Source organism: Mirounga angustirostris, unplaced genomic scaffold, assembly GCF_029215605.1.
Source record: "Mirounga angustirostris isolate CCGP_5_RB_7025 unplaced genomic scaffold, mMirAng1.0.hap1 SCAF_8, whole genome shotgun sequence".
Taxonomy (NCBI): Eukaryota; Metazoa; Chordata; class Mammalia; order Carnivora; family Phocidae; genus Mirounga; species Mirounga angustirostris.
This window is the reverse complement of record NW_026991716.1, coordinates 133,134,402-133,156,165: the sequence shown is the minus strand read 5'-3', so window position 1 is coordinate 133,156,165 and position 21,764 is coordinate 133,134,402. Positions and strand designations below refer to the sequence as shown.

At 42.0% G+C, this 21,764-nt stretch overlaps 1 protein-coding gene across 3 annotated transcripts in view; it reads left to right on the top strand.

Annotated features, from left to right (window-relative positions):
- CNKSR3 (CNKSR family member 3) overlaps positions 1–21,764 on the top strand; it is a 122,962-nt gene that overhangs the window by 85,414 nt on the left and 15,784 nt on the right. For all 3 annotated transcript variants that reach the window (XM_054505606.2, XM_064598235.1, XM_045865781.3), the window contains 5 exons: positions 5,676–5,839; positions 12,095–12,297; positions 12,809–12,896; positions 17,420–17,461; positions 19,976–20,095. In XM_054505606.2, the coding sequence (XP_054361581.1) occupies positions 5,676–5,839; positions 12,095–12,297; positions 12,809–12,896; positions 17,420–17,461; positions 19,976–20,095 (617 nt within the window). The remainder of the gene's footprint in view (positions 1–5,675; positions 5,840–12,094; positions 12,298–12,808; positions 12,897–17,419; positions 17,462–19,975; positions 20,096–21,764) is intronic.

Here is a 21,764-nt window from a genome sequence, read left to right as displayed (position 1 = left end):
TCTCAAACATGGTGTTATTGCCGAAACTCAGATTGCTATATTTAAACCAGTTTTATCAGCTAGTTTTAAAATTAAAGCCTAGAGATGTCAACAAAACAAGGGTGACAAAAGAAAGTCATTCCAAAGGGATATAGTTGGATGGCTCACTTCATTAAAAGGGCACTTGGAGGTCTTACCAGTACACCATGCTGTGAAATTAGTTTTGCTCCGTTAATCAGATTATGCCCACATAGAAACCATACCACACTGAGTTTTGGTTTGAAACCTGATTTTTTTTTTTTTTTCTTTTATCCTTAGCAAAGGACCATGTTTGGGAGATATTACAACATAGTGGATCAGGAGTGTCAGCCAGTTGCGAAGGCAGAAGAGCTTTGATGTCAGGTCTTTACTGTTTAATGTTTTTAAAAGGGCTGGGAATTCCAAGAATATTTTCTTTAGGTATAAATGTATGACCAAGTCTTGTTTCCTTTCCTCCGGTTCAGATCATCAAGAACTGACCTGTTCCTAAGTCCTCATCTCCTTTGTAGTGGAAGGCCTTGCACTTGGTAGTTAGTTGCTCCATAAATTGTGTTGAATTAAATTGAATTTGTGTGATCTGTAATTGATCCCCTTGGTTGAAGAACACAGTATCCCTGATCCTGTTGGTACCATCTGTCACTTGTGGCCCTTAAAAGTCCTAAATAAGACATGAGTTTATAAGCGTTAGCTAAACCAATTTCTGAATCAAACAAAACAAAACCCTCTGGTTAAAACATGCTTCAGTGATCAAAAGTACTAGGTATAAAATGCTGTAAGACCACTGTGGGCTCACTGTATTTGTAGAATTGTAGTTTTTGCTGCCTTGAGCATATAGGCCCAAAGCATAGCCATTGGGAGGTCCTTCCAGTGGGCCTCACCTGCAGAACAGAGGGTGATCTAGTCAGTGACCTGATTAGAGAATAGCTCTATATTTTCTGTAGTGGACCATTTACTCTAACTTCTTCATCTTCATGGACACAAGCCCTCCCACATTTTAGACGGATTAATTAATTAATAAAGAATAATTTTTAGTATGGGACAAGTATCTTGTCAAAGACTGGAATTTTACTTTGGGATTTTGTTTTCTGTATGATCCTTTCCTTAATGTAGAAGTGACCTTCTTTAATTTTGCAACATTGAGACTTACAGCACATACCTGTAGATGGTATCACCGACCGTAGTTTCTTTCTCTCTAGTTACTCACTTGCATAGGGAAGTAAAATCAGGTGGCTTGTACATTGGTGTGACATTAATAATTTTGTGAAGTTCCTTGTCTGTCTTCATGCCTTCACTTATTCACAGATATTATTAAGCACTGGCTGTCTTCTAGATGCTAGGGGATAAACAATGAACAAAGGGAAGCCTCTGCTTTCTTGGTGCTTCTATTCTGGTCTCAATCAGAAAACATTTTTGGGTGGAATCGATGATGATGATGATGGCAGGCTCCCATGTTTGGGAACACCTCCTGGGGAGGACAGTGATAATTTCTAGTTTACTGTGTTTCCGAGGAGGGGCTACCTAAGCATTTGGGGCTTTCTGTGTCTCCCTAGCAACTTTTATTCTGAACACTGAGGAAATTGAGGAGCTGAATAAATCACATTAAAGTAATTACCATGTGCTTCATAGTGTTCTCAGCGCATTACAAATAACTAACATTTCATTTCAGGCTTGTTACGGATCTGTGCAGTGGGTAGCGCTGGTATCCCTGTCTTACAAACCAGGGAACTAAGTCACTTGCTCCCGTAAGCAAGTGGGACTAGTACTGGTACTCAGGCTCTTTAACTGCTGCCCTGTCTCCTTCTATATCTGGGGAGAGAGGTTGCTTGTTTTCCTTCTCCCACTTGGGATTTCTTTGAAAGTTTAAGAGTATTCACTGCCAGATTTGGGGACAGTGAAGGGAGTCTGGGCCTCCTTCCCTTGTGGTTTGCATTCTTTGGGAGCTCCCTTTCCTTTTCCTTCCTGATTCTTTCACATTGAATTATGTGTTTAATTTGTGTAAATGGAATGTGTTTAATTTTATTTAATGATGTGTGTTTCTCTCTGTTCTGCTAGACGTTCTGTAAATTCCTCGAAGCAAGGATCTGGCAAATAGGTACATGTGACAAATAGGTCAAAGCATGTATTGTGAATTCTAAAATGATTAGATCAGTTTACTTGAAATTGGGGATTTCCCCATCCTTTGTGGGACCGCATAATAGTTTAATTTAGCTGTTGACAAATGTTTAACTGTATTCTGATCAGTGGGATGTGAATAATAGGCCATAGCATATTGGAATAATAAGACTGGGAGCAATATTATTTAAAACCTAGCATATTCAACATATGTGTCTCTTGGGAAGAAGTCTTTATGCCACTGCAGATGCTGTTTTTAGGTAGGTAGCAACATGGCATTCCTACTTGATAATTCTACATGTCAGGGATCTTTTGATTATTTGAGGTTAGGTCATTTATATTCCCCCAGAATCCTCAAGGACATTCTGGCCCCCCTTTCAGGGAAATGTTCTTCTGTTTTCTTCAAGTTCTGATCATATTTACAACCTTGGTCCTATCAAGATCCCTTATTGCACCTCCCCCCAACTTTCTCTGTGTCCAGAGTATTTCCTCATGCTTTCAGGCTACCTCTGAAATCCTGTTCCCTCAGTGAAACTCTTCAGTTAATTAAAAGAGGAATCTGGCCTCATCTTTATTTCTACTTATTACTCAGGGATGAAGTTCAACGAACATCCATGGTGCATGGTTTCCTCCTTTTAATTTTAATGGACTAATTTATTCTGCACATGAAAATAGGAATCTCTGTTTTATGCTTTACTTTGCACAATGAACTTGCCCATCACAGTAAACATGAATTTCAGTTCTGCCGGTCCCTGGTCCTTGTTTGTTTTGTTTAAGAAAGAGTTTGTGACATGTGGATGACAAGGAACTGAAACGCTGTTACATTTGTGTTGGTTTAATGGGGCTGCCATAAAAGAGCACCACGGACTGGGTCATGAGACAACAAAAGTTTATTTCCTCCCAGCTCCAGAGGCTGGGAGCCTGAGATCCTGGTGTTGGAAGGGTTGGCTTCTTTTGTGGCCTCTCTCCTTGGCTTGTAAATAGCTTTCTCTCCCCGTGTCTTCACGTGGTCTCGCCTCCGTGTGTGTCTCCTCTTCTTATAAGGACACCAGTCATTTTGGATTAGGGCCCATCCTGATGATCTCATTTTAACTTAATCGCATCTTTAAAGCTTTATCTCCAAATACAGTCACTTTCTGAGCACTAGGGGTTAGGACTTCAACATACAATTTCGGGGAGACACAATTCAGCCATAACAAAGTTTAAATGTATAACATGGTTGTCCTAAACTTTTATGACAATTACAACAAAAATTCCTTTTAAAGCTTAAAAATGGGCAAGGGACGAGGACATCCCGATGGAGAGGAGATTGCAGGATATATTGCTCGTGATCTGGCTTAGACCTGGCTAAGGGATTTAGGGTGAAAATTCATAGTAATGAAGACTTTTGTTTGTACTTTCCTAGTTGTTCGGATTCAATGACAGTACCTTCTAAGTACCTCTAAGTTTTCGTGATTCTCTCTTAATAAGTGTTTGTAATTAGACCTGACTGCTTATTTGGGAAGATGCTTGGAGAGGCGTTTTTATAATCCCACGTTTCCCGGGTAGAATGTGAAAGAGCAGAGCTTGTGTCAAATAGGCCTTGATTTGAATTTGAGGCCTTTTCTGCTTATAGCAAGCTGAAGAAGATGGCTCTAAAAATCCTTCTCTTGACATCTTACCAGCTGTGTGGCTGTGGACAGGTTATGTAGCCCCCATGCATCCTAATTTAGGCATCTATAAATTGGGAAGGGACGCTGTCAGGAGGCTTTCCTTGGCTCTTGGTGCTTGTCACGATTGCTCATTGCAGATAGATGCCGACCCTCTGTAGACGACCCTGGGTGGTGGGGCTCTGGCACGCAGCCCTGGGGCGGGGGGCATCCGCCTCCACACCTGTTGCCTTGGGTAGCCTCCAGTGCCTGTCTGACTCGCGTGCCCTGGTGGACATCTGGCTCGCAGCCGTCAAAGTGGACCTGGGTTTATGTCAGTGTCTCTACTCTTGCTCGCTGTGTGATGGAGCCTCTCGGCGAGACAGATGTCACTTGAGGGAAGATGGGTGGGTTCCAACGGATCACCTTAAAATGATTTTTTCTTACCTCCTCTTCCTGTATGTGCTGGGGTCCCCAATAGTTATAAGGACAGTCTTCTTTTTATTATCTTCTTAGGAGGCAAATGGTGAAAGTTTGTGGGGCAGAGGTACCATTTAGCCTAGCACATCAGCTTCTAAGATCCGCAGACATTAGTATTTGCCAAAACCAAGTACTGGACCTTGTGCCTACTTTTTCTAGTGCAGAGTACCCACACGGCAGAGGGCTCAATGAAATGAGGTGTGTGTGTGAGTGTGTGCGTGTGTGTGCATGCGTGTGTTTGAGGGTGGCAGAGGACAGCCGCTTGCCTTCCACGTACTTTATGCTAGCTAAATTGAATTTTCATCCTCTGTGTTGGGATTAAAATTTCATAAGCCTCGTTGAAAACACTAAGGTGGCTTTTATTATTAGGCTTGAATAGACCAATTGATTCAGTGTGAAGTTTTATTCCAGTAAAACCATTGAAACAAGTTGACCAGCGAGTTCTTTATATAGGCATAAGTAACCCCAAGGTCTGTGAGGCTTACCTACTTTACATATTTTAATCATTATAGAAGAGCATTAAAATACAACACTCTCGACAGTAGTATTTGACCTGGAAAAAGTCCCATGAGCGAACCCATTGATCATTGCCTTTCTCTGGTACCACTGCTGGTATCTTCTCCTTTGGATTCTGTATTCATCAGAACTTTTTCAGCTGCAAGGGACAGAAACCCAACACAAACAAGCTTAAGCTGGAACGGGAATTTATTTCAATTTAAGTGAAAAATCATAGGACTAGAAATATCCTTAAGTGGAGTTAGATCCAGGAGCATATAGGATATTATTGGAGCATTTTCTTTCTCTCAAATGGATTTGTTTTCAGAAAATTGATGAGAAAAATGACTGCCAGCATCCCCAAAGTTGTATCCTTATGACTTCCAACTGGAAAGGAAGAGCCTCTGTCTTCCTGTGTCCATATATCAAATATCAGGGAAGATTTTGATTATCATCCTTGAGCCTATAAATGACCAGCCTATAACTGGCCAGAATATTGTGGCCAGCGACTGTGGCAAAGCATCTTGATTGGCAAGTCCACTGGGATCACATGGGCTGGGACAGGGCCGATGTCCCATCCCAGCCTAGCAAACAAACTGCCTAGCAAACTGCCTAGCAAACAAACATATGTCTAGTACACATAACCAGCATTTCCAAGTCAGCAAGGGTTTAGTGTTTATTCTTTTAGTTGAAAGGGAATGGGAAGGTAACTGTCATAAAACTGCTAAATCCATTTGAAAATCGTAAGCTGCACATTGCAGATCTGTTTGAGATGACAAGATAATGACACACATGAAAAGTGTCCATCAGGTGGGATATACATCGTATAGACAATCGAATAGTTGGAGCGTAATGGAGATTCCTGAGGTGGATTTAACCGTGGGCAGTGTTTTGAGTAAAGGTAACAAAATGACAATAATGGACTTCTGCTTTTTTTGGTAGGGTTAGATGATTGCCTGCAGCAGTATGTCCACAAGTTTGAACGGGAGAAGATAAATGGAGAGCAGCTGCTGCAGATTTCCCATCAGGATCTTGAGGAGCTGGGGGTCACGCGAATTGGACACCAGGAACTTGTGTTGGAGGCTGTCGACCTTCTCTGTGCCCTGGTGAGTTCAGGAAAAGATGATCTGTGCCATGATGATGTCCTCTAGAACCTTACTCGCTTAAATCCTCAATGTTCGCGATTTGGTGTGTAGCATCGTTTTGTATTAATGCTCCATTGAAGTGAAGCATGAGCTGAAGACAACATAAAAAAGGAAGAAAAGGGATCGTTTTCTAGGTGAGGAGGGGGCAAACTGGCCTGCAGGTTAAGCCTGGCCCATTATTTTTGTCAGTAAAGTTTTATCGGCACATAGCCACGCCCATTCATCTGTTGTCTGTGGCTACTCTCCGGCTACAGCAGTAGAGTGGAGTAGTTGGACCAGGGACCCCGTGGTCCCCCAGAGTCCAGTGTATTTACTGTCTTGCCCTTTAAGGAGAAGCTTACCTTTTACAGAAAAAAGTCAGTGTTAGTTTCATTTTCTTATCTTGTGTGGAGAGTACAAAGAGGGAGATCATCCTGAACGCCGGTGGCATCTTCTAAACTAAAATGAGAAATAGGTTCTGATTTTCATGTCTGTTTTTGTCACTATGAAAAGCTTTTTTATGTTTCCCAGGTATTTGTGATATTTAAATAACCGATGCTCATGCTTGCAGTCACCAACCTATGAAATGGTAGCTAGATGGGGAAAAATGTGAACATAGTTACACTTTGCAGATGCTTGAGCTTTGGCTTGAACATAAATGAGTTCAGTCCTGCCAGGTTCTGACTCTTGCACGACACCCGTGGCTGCGTGAGTGACTTTTTTAGGCGTGGGCTAAAAGTATCTGTGAGGGCATTGTGTTTACAAACTGGCTGCCGTGCGGTGGGATCCACGTCCGTGTGTTACGGTGCCATGTCCAGGATGCAGTTTCCCCAGCTGTCAGGATCTGGACCCGCTCCGCAGCATTCAGGCTGGGTTAAGTAATGCCATGAACCTGAGCCAGGGGTATATACAATTACATCACTGAGAATGGTGGGAAAGAATGTGCTCCCGATTATTTTGCCGTTGCTGGTCTGCGTTCCGTTGATTATGTAACACTTGCCACATTGTGCATATTCTTCTTCTTAAAATGGACAGAGCTTTGTCTCCCGCTCTGAGATGCGCTGCTCTTGTTTACAAAAGTAATGGGCAAATTATTTGTGGTTGATAAATGAGCTGCCACAGGGGAGACGCGGTGGCCAAGTGGTGTGAGTGTTGGCCTGGGAGGCAGGCTTTCTGCATTCTAATCCTGGCTCTGCTACACTCCTCACTCTGTGACCTCCAGGGAAACGGGGGTGTCTGTTTTCCCCATCTGTACAGTAACACTCTCTGGATGTGGCAGGACTCTAACGTGTCTGTTGCATTGCCCAGAAGATGTCTTAGAGTCCTGTTTATTATTAAGGCTGTATGGTTTTCTTATATACAGTGAAATATGTTTGAGTTTACTTTTATTGTACTTTCTGGGAAGCTAACTTTTCCATCTTTTCTGCTCATTTGATTTGTCTCTTTCAACTTTGAGGAAGGGCTTTGAGGTAAAATGACTTTGGAGTCCACAATATGAGAGGTGAGGAGGAAGGGTCGGTTTGAGGCACGTGGTGTATAGCAAGCCAGGTAATAAACATAACAACTGCCTCTCTGCTCTTGCCCCTTCCCTACCTCTTAAAATATTGGACTGAAATGAACAAAGCTGGACAAATGCCAGAACCTAAAGCTGCATTTTATCTCCTACAATTTCCTTCTAATTTCCTTTGCAGACAAAGTTTGACCTCAAACTCATTCTGGACATGCTTTGTGCCGCAGAGTGCCAGTGAATGCATTTGACAGGAGGGGCACAGGGGGACTCTCAAATGAGTGTGCCTTTTCTGGGTTGGGGAGGGTTTTAGAGGGTTTGATTAAAATATCTTTTTCATCTTGATGTAATATCCTCATAAAACGTTCCTATTGAAATGCATATGTTAATTATTATACTATCTGTTTAATCTATTTACACTATAAGATCTTTGTATATATAAATTGGTGATAATTCTTTGCCTTGAACAACCCAACCCTTGGGCAGTTCATGTATATTTGCAGTTGGCCCTGGGGTTATAAAAGAGGTTGTAACGTAAACTTAGTTTGGTGGATGTTGGTTTTGTGATGGACAGGAAATGAATAGAATGTAGAAGAAAGAGAGGAAAAAACAACCACTGGAAAGTTCTGGAAAGAACGGCGCAGATAGAATGGATAAAAACCTAACATAGGGAATAGCTATTGGTAAAGATTCCAAAACCGGTGAGCAGATGGCCCACAGATAGCTAGTCATGGATAGAGAAGAGAACCAGGAGAGAACACCACTGCCTTTTGCAGATATTGACCATGGACTTGTATCATGAGGCTGAACCAAGACCACTTCTTAGGATTGAATTCAGAGTCTGAGCCCAGTTTTTCTCCACCTATCTGGGGCAGACTCTAGAGCTGCTCTTTCCAGTAGGACAACTATTCGCTACATGCAAATATTTAAATTAAAATAATTAAAATGAAATAAAATTCACTTCCTCGGTCACCCTAAGCTGCATTTCAAGGGCTCATAGCTACTGGTGGCTAGTATCTACCATATTTGGACAGTGCACATAGAGAACATTTTCATACTTGCAACAAGTTCTGTTGACTAGCGCTGGTCTGGAGGGTGCGATCGAGAGTAAGAATAAGTATAATTGTAACCGATTTTCATTGCAAAATCAACCAAACCCTAGTTACCAAGGCAGGCGCATATATATAATTATATATAAATTAATTAAATATTTTATAATTAAATATAAAGTATTATATACATGTCTTAAAGATTTTATTTGTTTTGGAGAGAGAGAGAGATCCCGTGCATGTGCAAAGGGGGAGGAAGAGAGAATCTCAAGCAAGACTCCATGCCAAGCACAGAACCGGTTGCAAGGGCTCCCTCTCACGATCCTGATGAGATCAAGACCTGAGTCAGACGCTTAACCAACCGAGCCCCCCAGGTGCCCCATATTTTTAAGGTTGAAGTAGGTTGAGAAAGTGAACAAAGTAGGGATCAGTAACACATGTTAGGTGATGCCACCTAAATGTATGATTAAATGAAATACCTGTAATGTATTTACCTGGCCAGGGCACTTCTGTGCACTTGTATATCCCTGAGATGATTCATTTCCTCCTTTACCTACATCTATGGCAAATCATGAAAACATGTTATCCTTCTTTATGGGGAAAAATCATGCCGGAAGAGTAATCTTTGCTGACAGTCTGAATTTAGCTGGATCTTGCTTATGAGTGTATTAAATGCCTTTTGGAAAAAATGTGGAATACATCTCTTAGGTTGTGACTGAACTGAGCCAAGTCAGTGGGATGGTTTCGATTGTGTTTTCTCTGGCACTCCTTAATCACATATGTTAGATCATGGACAGGGTCGGGAGGAATGGGACAAGAAGGTAGAAGAGAAGGAGAAGATTCATCTTTAGCTAAAATGTGTATAATGAAGGCACCAGAAGAGTGAGACTCTGCCTTTTTCCTTCTCTCCTGTCTCCTGTGTGATTTCTTAGCCAGACCAGGAAATAACCCCCTGATGGCTTACCTCTAATGAAGCGGGATCTCAACGGAAGGGTTTGTGTATGTGTATAGATTTTCAGAGACTCATTTCATTTCTTACTTGGTTTGTATCTTCTTGATACTTTTATCTTACAGCAATTTCTGAATGGGACAAGTTTGAGGGAAAAGATTAATGAAGGTAATCAAATCTGGTGTGAGTAATTATTCATTTTCTGTTTTTCATTGTGGAGCACTTAAGTCAATAATCCTTTCCTGATTATGTTTCTACATTAGAGGTTCTCTTGAGCGAATATAATCAGTTTCTTGTTCTCTTCTTGTGTGGAATGGGGGGCAGGGAGGGAAGGAATTGTCCTTCTTTGCTCCTTCTTTCTATCTTGTTAAAATTGTACTCCATCATAGCTGCATCTGTCCCTCCTTCCAGTCCTATGATTTGTTTTGGGTGGGAAACCAGATTCAGAGCCCATTGAGTGGAAAGGAAAAGAACCAGTTAACAAGAAGCTACACTTCCCCTTTATTTTAATATTAGAAATGGTAGGTTTGTAGGAGATTGAGGTTTAACACTTCTTGCAACACTAAAATGCATTTAATCCTCTTTGAGTTCAAGAAGTAAATGTTGTGTGTAGTAATAAGAGTTCCAAGTCATTTCTGGTGACACTGATTCTAGAAAGCTGACTTTCCTGCTTTTAGTTCAGAACTCTTGATAGAAGTTGGCAGGCTGAGTAATTGACTGAATGAGGGGACAATTCCCTTTAATCAGTCACAAGTCCTTCAAAACAAGCTGGTCATGTGGCTCTTTCTCCATTCACTTGTGAGTCTTTGATTCTCTGGGTTTAAAAAGCATGATGAAAATCCATCTTTGTATTTTTGTCTTCTTTGTTGAAGGACAATGTCATATTTTAGTCTGTAGAAAATGACAGGAAAAAAATGAAGGAATATGAGATTTGGATAGAACCATTACTGTTAATACAGAACACTCATTTTTATTATGAAATTTTATTTCATTAGATTATGAAATTATGAATTTATTACGAAAATTTTAAAGCTTGCAAAAGACAGCCTCCAGTTAATGGATCTGAGGAGGTATTTTCATTTTTATTTTTTTATTGTACTCCACTCTTTTCAAAACGTCTATCTAAATTTTTTTAAAAAGCACTTTTTATTTTATTATAGGCAGCAACATTAATTTAAGCTTCATGAAAATTTCACTGCAGTGAAAACCCAGCTGTAGTGTCTGTAGTCAGTGTCACCAGAAATTACTTGGAACTTTTATTACGATGCAAACATTGACTTCTTGAACATCAGGGGACGGAGCAGGTCAAGATAGAATTTGGGGGGAGGTAAGCAGCTTGTTAGTTTGTGTAGATACAAGGCCACTGGCCACTTTTCTTTTCCTTGTCTACTACCCATCCTGCTTTCTGTCTTCTCCTTCTGTCCTCCCTTGGGCAGGGAGCGTGGACGGGGATCATGCAGCATGGTGATCGAAACCTTGTGCCCTCGCTACGGTTGGCCTTCATTAGAATCCCACCTCTCCACGGAGGAGCTGTGTGACCTTTGGGGAATTTATTTAATGGCTCTGTGCTTCAGTTTCCTCACCTATAAAATAGAGATCCTGTCATTTCCACCTTTGTGTGCTCTTTCCCTGAGATAATACTTGTTGAGCACTTGGCCCAGTCTCGAGATGGCGGAGAGTAAGTGTTCAATAATATTGGTTATTCTTTTATTCCCAACGTTTAAAGGGCACCACATTCTTGCTTTGGGGATGCTATTGCAACAGTATAACAGACCCCAGAAATATCTTCATTTTTTGTTAAAATAATGAAACACCAACTTGGGATATGTCCATGCAGCTGAATACAGAAATGCATCCTTCCTCCCCTCAAAGTCATCTCAGATGTAGGTGTTGGGATTTGTTCTCTACCTATCACATGAGGTTCATTCTTTCAAAGCACCTAAGTAGAACATTATTATCCAGAAAGAACACAGGTGAGAAACTCAAGAGACGGAAATTACATTTCAGGTGAATTGACGTTTGGTCAGTGTTGCTGTTTTTGGGCAAGTGAGTCTCACCTGATGGAAATTCATCCATTCAGGGGCTGCTTTGTTGTCTTCTGTGCTGCCAGTATGAATGTGAGCCGGACACAGAACTTGGCTCTCTTGGACCTCAAATTTCCGTGGAGGAAGGTGGTGCCAAACAGGGTGGTTCAGAGAGGTGGCAGATCGGTGATGAGCTAGAGAGTGACCTGAAGGGGCATTTGGCAATGTCTGGAGACATCTTTGCTTGTCACAACTAGGGAGAGGGTGCTACTGGCCAGGGGTACTGCTCAGCATCTTGTGATGTACAGGAATCCTCCATCTCCCCCTCACCCCAACCCAAACAGAATACTGGGCTTTAAATGTCAGTAGGGCTCAGGCTAAGGAACTTGCTCTAGAATGTCAAGGAAGCCTCAAAGAGGAGGGAACCTTTGGGCTAGTAGGTAAATATAAAAAAGCTGTTCGTGCAAATATTTGTGGCAGGAGCATTTGAAAAGAGGAACTAGCAAGGACAAAGTCCCTGGGACAGGAATACGCTGGAGGAAGGACAAGAGGCTGGAGTGGGTAAGATCAGCACTGTGGGTAAATCATGTAGGGTTTTGTGGCTGTCGTAGGAGTTATTCAAGTTGCTCAGTGGGCTTTTGAGTTACTATGAGAGTTTGGATGTTGTTGATTGTCTTGAATTTTTCCCTTTGATTTTATTTTCCACAGAATTATGGCCTGGAAACTGATAATATGAAGAACTTAGTTCTGAAACTGCGAGCATCTTCCCACAACTTACAAAATTACATAAGTAGCCGGAGGAAAAGTCCAGCTTATGATGGAAACACTTCCCACAAGCCCCCCAATGAGTTCCTGACTTCTGTGGTGGAGCTAATAGGTGCTGCTAAGGCCTTGTTGGCTTGGCTGGACCGGTAAGTGATGCTTTCGCTCGACCGTCTGATCAGGGGAGGGCCCGAGCTGCACACAGGCCTGTTCTGTTGTCTTAGGGAAATGAGCTGGTGTCTCTTTCCTGTCCCTTCCACTGCACCGCTGCGGGAGTTCTGGCTCAGTGGGGGGTTTTTGGGTCCCTTTGGAAGCTACCGAAAGGGTGAATAGCAGGAACAAATTAAGCTCCCCTTGGGGAAGGCCTGGAACCATGCTGAAGCTGTGTATCACTGTGGTTAAACATTTGTGATTATTTGGTTGGTGTGCAGGCTGTCAGTTGACCTCTGAAGGGACATGAATTCTCTTAGCTCCTTTTCTGAGGTGTTCTTACCTAGCACTTCTCTGTCTCTTTTCTGTTCAGATCCCTGTTTTTGAGAGGAAACAGTTGCATGACCAGTCTTTGAAACCAGCCTGTGGTGTGGCTGTGCTTCTCAGCCTATCGTGCGGGATCCCGGTGCCCCCACCCCCTTTTTTAAAAAAACGTTTGTTGCTTTCTAGGGCTCCATTTACAGGGATCACGGATTTCTCAGTAACGAAGAACAAAATCATTCAGCTTTGCCTGGACCTGACAACTACCGTCCAGAAGGTCAGTACGTCACTGTTGCTTTTTAACACTGTTTCCTCCCTCTGCCCTGTTCTCTTCTTCAGAGGACTCACATGCTTTTCGCTTTTCTGCCCCTCGCCATATTTTCCCCATCCCAATTGGGGAGAGAGGAAAGGCTTTTAGTTAGATGCATTGTACAGATGGTTTCTAGAAAGTGACCAGTGGCCTTTACATCGAAGATTACCTTCTTTTGTTTTAAAATAGTTGAGCTAATACGCCTGTACTTTCTCTAAACTGTTTGAGCACTTAGTTTTTTTAAATAGAAACTCTGGAGGAACTACGTGACATAAAGTTAAGGAATGCTAAGGAGGAAAGGAGCATGAGAAGGATTGAGGTGGAATTCAGGTTTAGGTATGGGGCTGGAGTGACCCTCCGTGAGAAGGTGACTCTTGTCTGGAGGGAATGGGCTTGTTAATGTCATCTTGGGGTGTTTTTCTGGTAGTCACAGAAGTGTTGATTGTTATGAACTGATGGTAGAAAAAAATCTCTGCATGGGAGGTACAGATCCTGAGCTGTTCACGTTAGGAGAAGGCTGCCCGCCAAGCATCCTCATCACACTTGCCCCTTCTTTGGGCCTCACACCGCCTGGCACATGAGAAGTGGTGATTTTTAAATGTGTTTTTAAACAAATGAGACAATGCTTTTGACAAATCAGCTGATGAGACTTTGTCACTTGTCGGAAGAAGTTTAACCCAAACTTAGGGGACACAAGGGGTATTGTTTTTGTTTTCCTTTGGTGCTCATTGAACATGTGCTTCAGAGACAGATAGCCACAGGTTCAAATCCTACCTCTACCACTAATTAGCCCTGGGACCTTGGACAAGTCACTTAAAACTTAGGAACCTTAATTTTTTTGTCTGTAAAATGGGAATACTAATATTTACCTTACCAGATGATTTGGCAGGATTTATAGAAGTTATTACTGAATAAGAAAAAAAGAAAAAAAGTGTAGTATAATGACAAATGGTGAACCCCCCCAATATGGAAGTGTATGTATATATGTATTTATAATACACATCCAAAAGCCTGTGTATGAAGGAGTAAGTACAGTACGCAATTTGGAAGAAAAGTTGGGTTTACTTTGGCAGGGAGAGAAGTGGGGATGGAGCGTACGAGCCAAGCCCCCTCCACCCCAGGAAGGAAAAGAAGCACTTCTTTCATTTACAAAGAATATTATGGGACCACATGTATGTATTTGTGTAAAATTGGATATAGAGAAATAATGTAAAATATTTGATTTTAAAATAATAATATCTACCTCAAAAGATTGGTATGAAGATTAAATGAGATGTAATATATGTAAAGCACAGTGCCCACAAGAAATAAGAGCATATAGTAGGAAATATAAAAAATCACGCCTTGTACTGGTTTTCTGGAAACAAATTTGATGGTTTAAGGAGAGGAAGTTGACAAGTATGTTGCTCTTTTCTTTCTGTTGTTGGTTTTTTTTGTTGTTGTTTCTTTAAATTTGAACGATTTTTAAAGATGGAGACTGGCAAAATATGAATATATGTGGGAATATCATTTTATGGACTTAGATTGAGAAAGATGTTTAGCTCTTGTGAACATACGTTGTCTTTAGCGATTAGAGAGCACAGGTGCCCTGGCAAGTGGACTGTTTGTGTGCACACAGATTAGAAATAACAAACTTGGTGAATGAGCCGGACGCCTCTTTCTGTGTGCCGTGTGATGGCAGCCACAAGACCGAACGAGCCAGGGGACTTCACGCTCTCGTCCAGCGAGGGGACGTACAATTTTCTTCAAAGCTTCTTGGCAGAAGGTCTCTTGACTTTTCTGGAAGAAACCCGTCTTTTCCATTTATTCCTTTTCTCTGGGAAATTGAAGGAATGAAAGCTGTGTCCTTCTTTTCCTGTGACAAGGAACATGTTCTCCTTGGGTCTTTATTCCTTTCGTCTCCGTCTGTGAGGACAGGCATTTGCTTGGCCTTCTGCTCCTTTCTCTCGTCCATGTGTTGCCGTCCGCCCTCTTTCTTGTCACGTTGTCTGCATCCTTCTGTTGAAGGATGATGTGTCCGTCTCCTGATCTGAAGGGTGAAGAGTTGCTGCTTTTTCCCCTGTGAGGAGCCTGCACCATTCTTGTAAGCGTGCCTCAGCTGCTGTCCCACGCCAAGTCCACGGATAGAGCTCCCGTCCAGTTTTTAAGCTCTACCGTCGGACGAAGGAAACTGGGGTGGGAAGGTGTTGGGCTCTGTACCTTCAGTGTGTCCTCGTGAAGTTGTGATGACATGAAAAGTGCAGTCACAGTGGTGAGAGACGAAATGGCAGGGGCAGGCACCAGAGTTCCACTGGGGGAAAAAAGGGGGGAATGAGCAATAGAAAGCCCAGGAGGACTGAACAGAAAGTGAAGTGGCCACGGAAGCAGAGGAAGAAGCCCCGAGAACATTTATTGAGTGCTGGTCGTGTCTCAGGTGCATGCGACATCTTTGACACCTGTTACCGTGTTGACTTCTCGGCAGATCTCGGAGCTGGGGTTTATCATGCCCGCTTTACAGAGGAAGAGACACAGCCCGGAGAGGGTGACAGGTTGCTGAAGGTAGAATGAGGAAGAGCCGTGGAGGGAAGGGGCATCCGATGGTGGCCCTGGCGGGGTCCCTGCCAGGCAGGCTGGTCTGCTGATCTGGGTGACCAAGGAATGTGACAGAGGTCAGCCCCACTGTCTGGCTTCTGAGGGGTGACTCAGTTCCAGAACTTCTTTTTCCCATTCCATTGCCTTTATGCCAAACAACATGAAGTCATGCCTGCAGCTACTTCCTCCCAGTAGGAACAGGTGTGGGAACCCACGTTCATGGTGGCGGAAGGTAAAAAGGGAGCTCTTTCACATGCTGACTGGAACAATTTTGGGAGGCAGGAGAGCCCCTCTCATGCCTTGGTTCCAACGCTGCAGGGAGCCCATTTTCTTGGCGGCTTCTTGGATCTGTCAGGGAGTCAAGTCTCAGGAACCATGAGGGCCCACAGCCATCTCGAATCGTGGGCCCTGGTGTATCGAGAGGAGCTCTCTGTCTGCGGGTGATTATCTCATGAGGGTGACAGGGCTCACATCATTTTGGGATTTGTAATGAAAAGTCATAAACACATATTTTATTTCTAGCACAAGACCGCATATGTATTCTGTTTGCTAAAATTGATATTTTTTTAATAATTCTGTCTTTCTGATGGTTTTAATAGAGGTTGACTCGTTGTGGTAGTTGATGGTTTAGTTCTGTGCACAAGAAGGAGAAGAAGCAGCACATTTTTAAGCTATGATTATTCTATTTTACAGAAGTTGCTCCTGTAGTTTGAGTTTATATCAGATTCATGCATGTAAAAATACATTTCTAAATTTCTTTTTTTAAGTGTGTTCTTACTTGGCTGCTCTTTTCCTGAGAATCAGTGTAAATTTTGGGAGCAGTGGAATATTATTGTTTTCCCACAGTTTTTAATCTAGTAGAGAATTTTTTTTAGGAAGACACTGAAAATCTGATTACAAAATCCTATAGGGTAGAATATCGTACATTTCTAACCCGACCCCCACTCCCGCAATGGTAGTAGAAAAATGACCTCAAATGACTTTTGATTGAAGTCAAAATCTGTGACAATTCCAACAGAGTTGATTAATATCTTTCATGTACATGAAATAATTAGGATGTCCTAGTTTGGGATCAGACTTAATGATGCAAAATAAAGTCTAAAGAATCTAGTCCCCTTTTTTTTCTGCATACTCTGCCACGTAGATGGGAAACCTCCGCTGTAGACCAGTTCTAGAAGGTTAACTGTGAGAGTTTGACGTCGGTGGCTTCACTGTGACCACTTTTAGACAGGACAATGGTGACTCCTGTAATCAGCCAACTGGGTTCGTACAGTTCTGAGTCTTTTGTTCTTAAGCTGAGTAAATAATGCTTTGCATTCCAGCGCTTTATTTAATGTCATCAGTAGCATACCTCAAGACCACTTTTTTGGCAGCGTGTTAATGAATGTTTTGTTGAACCTTTTTCATTTATTAAGGACTGAGATATCTGATTTAATCTCAGTGGTGCTTAAAATAAACTTCTGTGGCTACGTTTACTGAAGCCCTTATTTGAAAGCTATTCTTATAGGCAGGCCCAGAGCTAAAAGATTCCTGGCTTGTTGGCCAAGGGCTGGCTGAGTGCGGGGTCATGTTTGGGAGCCATTGTCAGGTTTCTTGGACTTGACTTTTGGCTTACTACTCTCTGCCCTGTCTAGATGGTCGGTGGATTTCAGTTCAGTTATTTTTCATAGGTTTTCTGATTAAATAATTGGTCAAATGCGTTCCTTGGATGATAAGCTCCTTCGGTCAGGAGAAACCAGAGCCTTGGGAGGAGTTGGAGTTGGCCCCGCTCTGTACCCTCTGTATTCAGTGCAGGACTCCTTGGGCTGCAGGGCGAGGAAGGACCCTCTTGGGCTCCAGGAAGTACCTATAGAGCTAAGCCAACAGTTTTTGGAAGTTTCTAGCTCTTACGGTTTTCTTTTTCTTTTTTCCTTCTTTAGGATTGCCTTGTAGCAGAAATGGAGGATAAAGTTTTAACCGTAGTAAGTATACCTTTTACAAGTTACTGTAAAATTCCTTTCCCCAAACCAGTGGGACTCAACATCAATTCAAGCAAAAACTCTGTGGCTAATTCCTTCAGGATATACTTTGAAATACTGGCTTTTTGGGAGTTGAGTCTATTAATTTAGGTCAAAAGGGAAGAATAAAAGTTATTTAATAACAAGAAAATGACTACTGTGAAAATTCCTGTGCTTGGGTAAATGGGGGTCCCTGTCTCCTCCGAACATTTCATTAGGTACAATTATACTTAAATTACTAGCTAGCCTGTTAATCAGGGGTACACTGATTTGTAGATTTCACTGGAGGAACATTTTGATTAAAAAAAAAAATCCTTGGCAAAAACCTTATGATGGAGGAGGGGGGAATGTGCTGTGATTGTTTAAAGAGATTTTGTGACTATTCATCATCGCTTCCTCCCTTTGACATAAGCTGGCCTGTGCTCTTTTGATAAGGCCTTCCTCCCACTGATGTTGAGGAATTTAGCAATGCAACAGCTATAAATATATTTTCCATAAATAGGGAGGCTAAACAAATTGGGGGAATGTAATAAGTGTCACTTCTTGGATTCTCCCCCTTGGAAAAAAAAATCCCTCTTTGGAATTTCCTGATTTCTTTGGTGGCTTAATTTTGAAAGGTTAGATGAATCTAACTGGAGGAAACCACCACACATAACCATGGTTATTTCTACACGGAGACCACTTACTAAGGATCTTCGTGTCTCAAAAATTTTACCTTGTCAACATTCGGGGTCAGAGAATGTGAGCCATCACTAGAAAGATCATACACCCTAAATGTAAAGCACAAATCTATGTATCTCCTAGATGATACCAGGAGAAAATCTAGGTTGACCTTGTGTTTGCCAATGAATTTTTAGATACAACACCAAAGATAGAATCCATGAAAGATAAACTGATAAGGTAGATCTCCTTGAGATGGAACATTCTGCTCCATGAAATGCAGTGTTAAGAGGATGAAAAGACAAGACACAGACTGGGAACAAGTATTTTTAAAACACATATCAGATAAAGAATTTGTATCCAAAATATACAAAGAACTGTTAAAACTCAATAATAAGAAAATAAACCCAGTTAAAAAGTGGGCAAATTATCTGAACAGACGCCTCACCAAAGAAGATAGGCATTTGACAAATGAATATAGGGAACGGTGTTCCAACGTCATGTTTCGTTAGGGAATTGCAAATTAAAACAATAGTGAGACAACACTACACACCTATTAGAATAACTGAAATCCAAAACATGACAACACCAAATGCTGGCAAGGATTGGAGAAGTAGGAGCTCTTGTTCATTGCTGGTGGGAATGCAGAATGGTACAGCCCCTTTGGAAGACACTGCAACAGTTTCTTACAAAACCACGCGTACTCTTACCCTACGATCTAGCAGTTAGACCCTTAGGTATTTACCTGATCACAGAAACCTGTACAGAATGTGGTGGCAGCTTTATTCATAATTGCCAAAACCTGGAAGCAGCCAAGATGTCCTCCAGTAGATGACTATATAATCTGGCACATCCAGACAATAGAATATTGTTCAGAATATTCAGAATATTCAATATTATTCATAAAAAGAAAGGATCTATAAAGCTATGAAAAGATATGGAGGAAACTTAAATGCACCTTACCAAAGGAAGGAAGCCAATCTGAAAAGGCTACATGTTGTAAGATTCTAATTATTTGATATTCTGGAAGAAGCCAAACTGCAGAGACAGTAAGTCAGTGATTGCCGAGGGTTCATTGTGGGGAGGGTGAGAGAGGTGAAGCGGGGGGTTTTTAGGTAGTGAAACTAGTCTGTATGGTACAACAGTGGTAGATACATGACATTATGCGTTTGTTGAAACCTGTGGAACTGTGCACCACAAAAAGTGAACCCTAATGGAAACTGTGGACTTTCTGTTGATAATAAGGTACCAGTTTTGGTTCCTTGGTTGTAACAGATGTGCCATACTAATGCAAAATGTTTTTTATATCTTGTTCTTATTAGCCGTGTTATAGGTATTATTGGAAATTGTGTTGGGGTGGGGAGGGAAGTCTAGAGAAACTCTGTACTTTATGCTCAGTTTTTCTGTAAACCCAAAATTACTTTAAAAATAAAATCTATTAAAAAAAAGCAGTTAGAGACAAAAAAAATTTTTTTTAACCTTGTGAGTGTTTGATATGCACCGAATGTGAGTGATCGCTAAGACACTATGCGGACGGCTGGGAAGGGATGATTCTCTTCGACTGCCAAACGGGGGTTTCTGTACAGCGTCTGCTCTTCAGTGGCCGTAATTCTTGGAAGAGCTGCACTCTTTAAACAAAGCCCATTTCCAGCGATTGCAAATACGAAGCCCAAATCCCTTGGCTTCATGGAGTAGCATTATTAAAATGATTGCTGACCGGAGCTGAAGATTGTAGGGAAGTGCCTATCTTTAAAATTCAGCTTGAGATAAACTTGGTTAATGATTGAACCTTTTCTATTTGCCTCTCCCAACCTTGAGGTCAAGGTTTTAAATGGTATCTGTGACAAAACAATACGATCTACTACGGATCCTGTTATGAGCCAGTGTGCGTGTCTGGAGGAGGTTCACTTGCCGAACGTTAAACCTGGGGAAGGCCTGGTAAGAATTCTAGAAAGACTTGTTTTCTTTTTTTTTTTTTTTTAAAGATTTCATTTATTTATTTGGAAGAGAGAGAGAGAGATTGAGAGAATGAGTGGGGGGAGGGGCAAAGGGAGAAGCAGAGCCCCTGCAGAGCAGGGAGCCTGATGTGGGACTCCATACCAGGTCCCGGGATCATGACCTGAGCTGAAGGCAGACACTTAACTGACTGAGCCACCCAAGTGCCCGAAACACTTGTTTTCTTTTCAAACAATAACATATCTTAATTTATTAAAGTTTTTTTTTCCTGATTCCTTATTGCTTTTACTATGATTCTGAATAGAATTAAATTAGATTGTCTTCCATTATGTAGTTAGGAATTTGCCATCTCGAGCTGCTGATATGTTTTATGTCTTCAAAGTATAAAAATAAATACAGTTTTTGAACTGTGTTCTCATATCTTGAAGGAATTGTCTTAACAGTTTTATTTTAAGACTCAGCCATGTAAGGAGATATAAAACATTTACACAAAGGAAAGATGGTCTCTGGGTACAAAACAGCATCTGCTCTGAAAGTTTATATTAGCACTTAGGATGAATGTGAGAAGAGATGGAGGAACGGCATGATTTCTTTGAGAAGAGTTCAGAGCTGGATGAGCCCTGTACTGACAGGCCCTGAGCATACAGACAGGTAGGTTCCTGGCTTCCAGCATCTGTGCCTCAATACCTGGATCTGCCGGTACCTCGCCTGCCTAGGGCGTGATTCATTTGCTGAGATTGAAGCGGAGAAACTGTGAGGCCCCTTGAGCTTGAGAGAGCTGGGTTTCCTCATCTGACGGACGCGAACGGTACCATTACTGCCTCACAGAGGTGTCGAGAGTATTAAAGTAGACGAGGAGTGTAGGGCCTCAGCGGCTGGGGGCTGGGTAGGTACTGGTGCCAGCCCTGAGGAGGAGGAGGAGGAGGAGGAAGGCCCAGTGGGTAGGCAGCTGTGGGGAGACACGAAGGTAGCCTCTGCTCTCGAGAAAACAAAAATCAACCGAATATCGGTAAGTTCAGCCTTAGTACGTAGAAATACACGTGTTGAGACGTCTCGGCTTCAGAGTAAATGATGGATTATGGTGGATTAAGCAGGGAAGACTTCTGGAGGTGAGTTTATAGTTACGGCTCAAAGTTAAGGCAGAGAAGTGGGCAGAAGTGGGCAGAAGTGGACTTGTGTTTCAGATGGTAAAGTTATATGAGCAAATGCTTTGGAAGGAGGAGCCCCATAGGTCGGGACAAGCGGATTCCTCTGTGAATGAAAGAAACAGGAAAGGAGAGGAATGGGGAGATCCTTGAAGGTGTTAGCATTTGATGAGAGTCTCATTACAGAGAGGTGTAGGTTGCTGACCAGGGCAAGTTCCGGGTCAAATGATTTCTGAGGAAGATCTATGTTACTGCAAATTTAATACCAGAGCGAGCAACTACTCTTTGCCCAGTCGACTTTTTGCTCTTTTCCCCCCATCTTATAAAAGTTTAATAAACATTTTTTATATGTGATACATCAAACAGTGGAAATGTTTCCTCCATGGTATGGTATTCACCTGTGAGTTTGTCTTTACGCTTCCCTTAAGATGGAGGGGTGCCTGTTTCTGACGTACGCCCTATGTTGTGTTGCTTAATAATCTTTGCTCATATATCCTGGTCTGGGT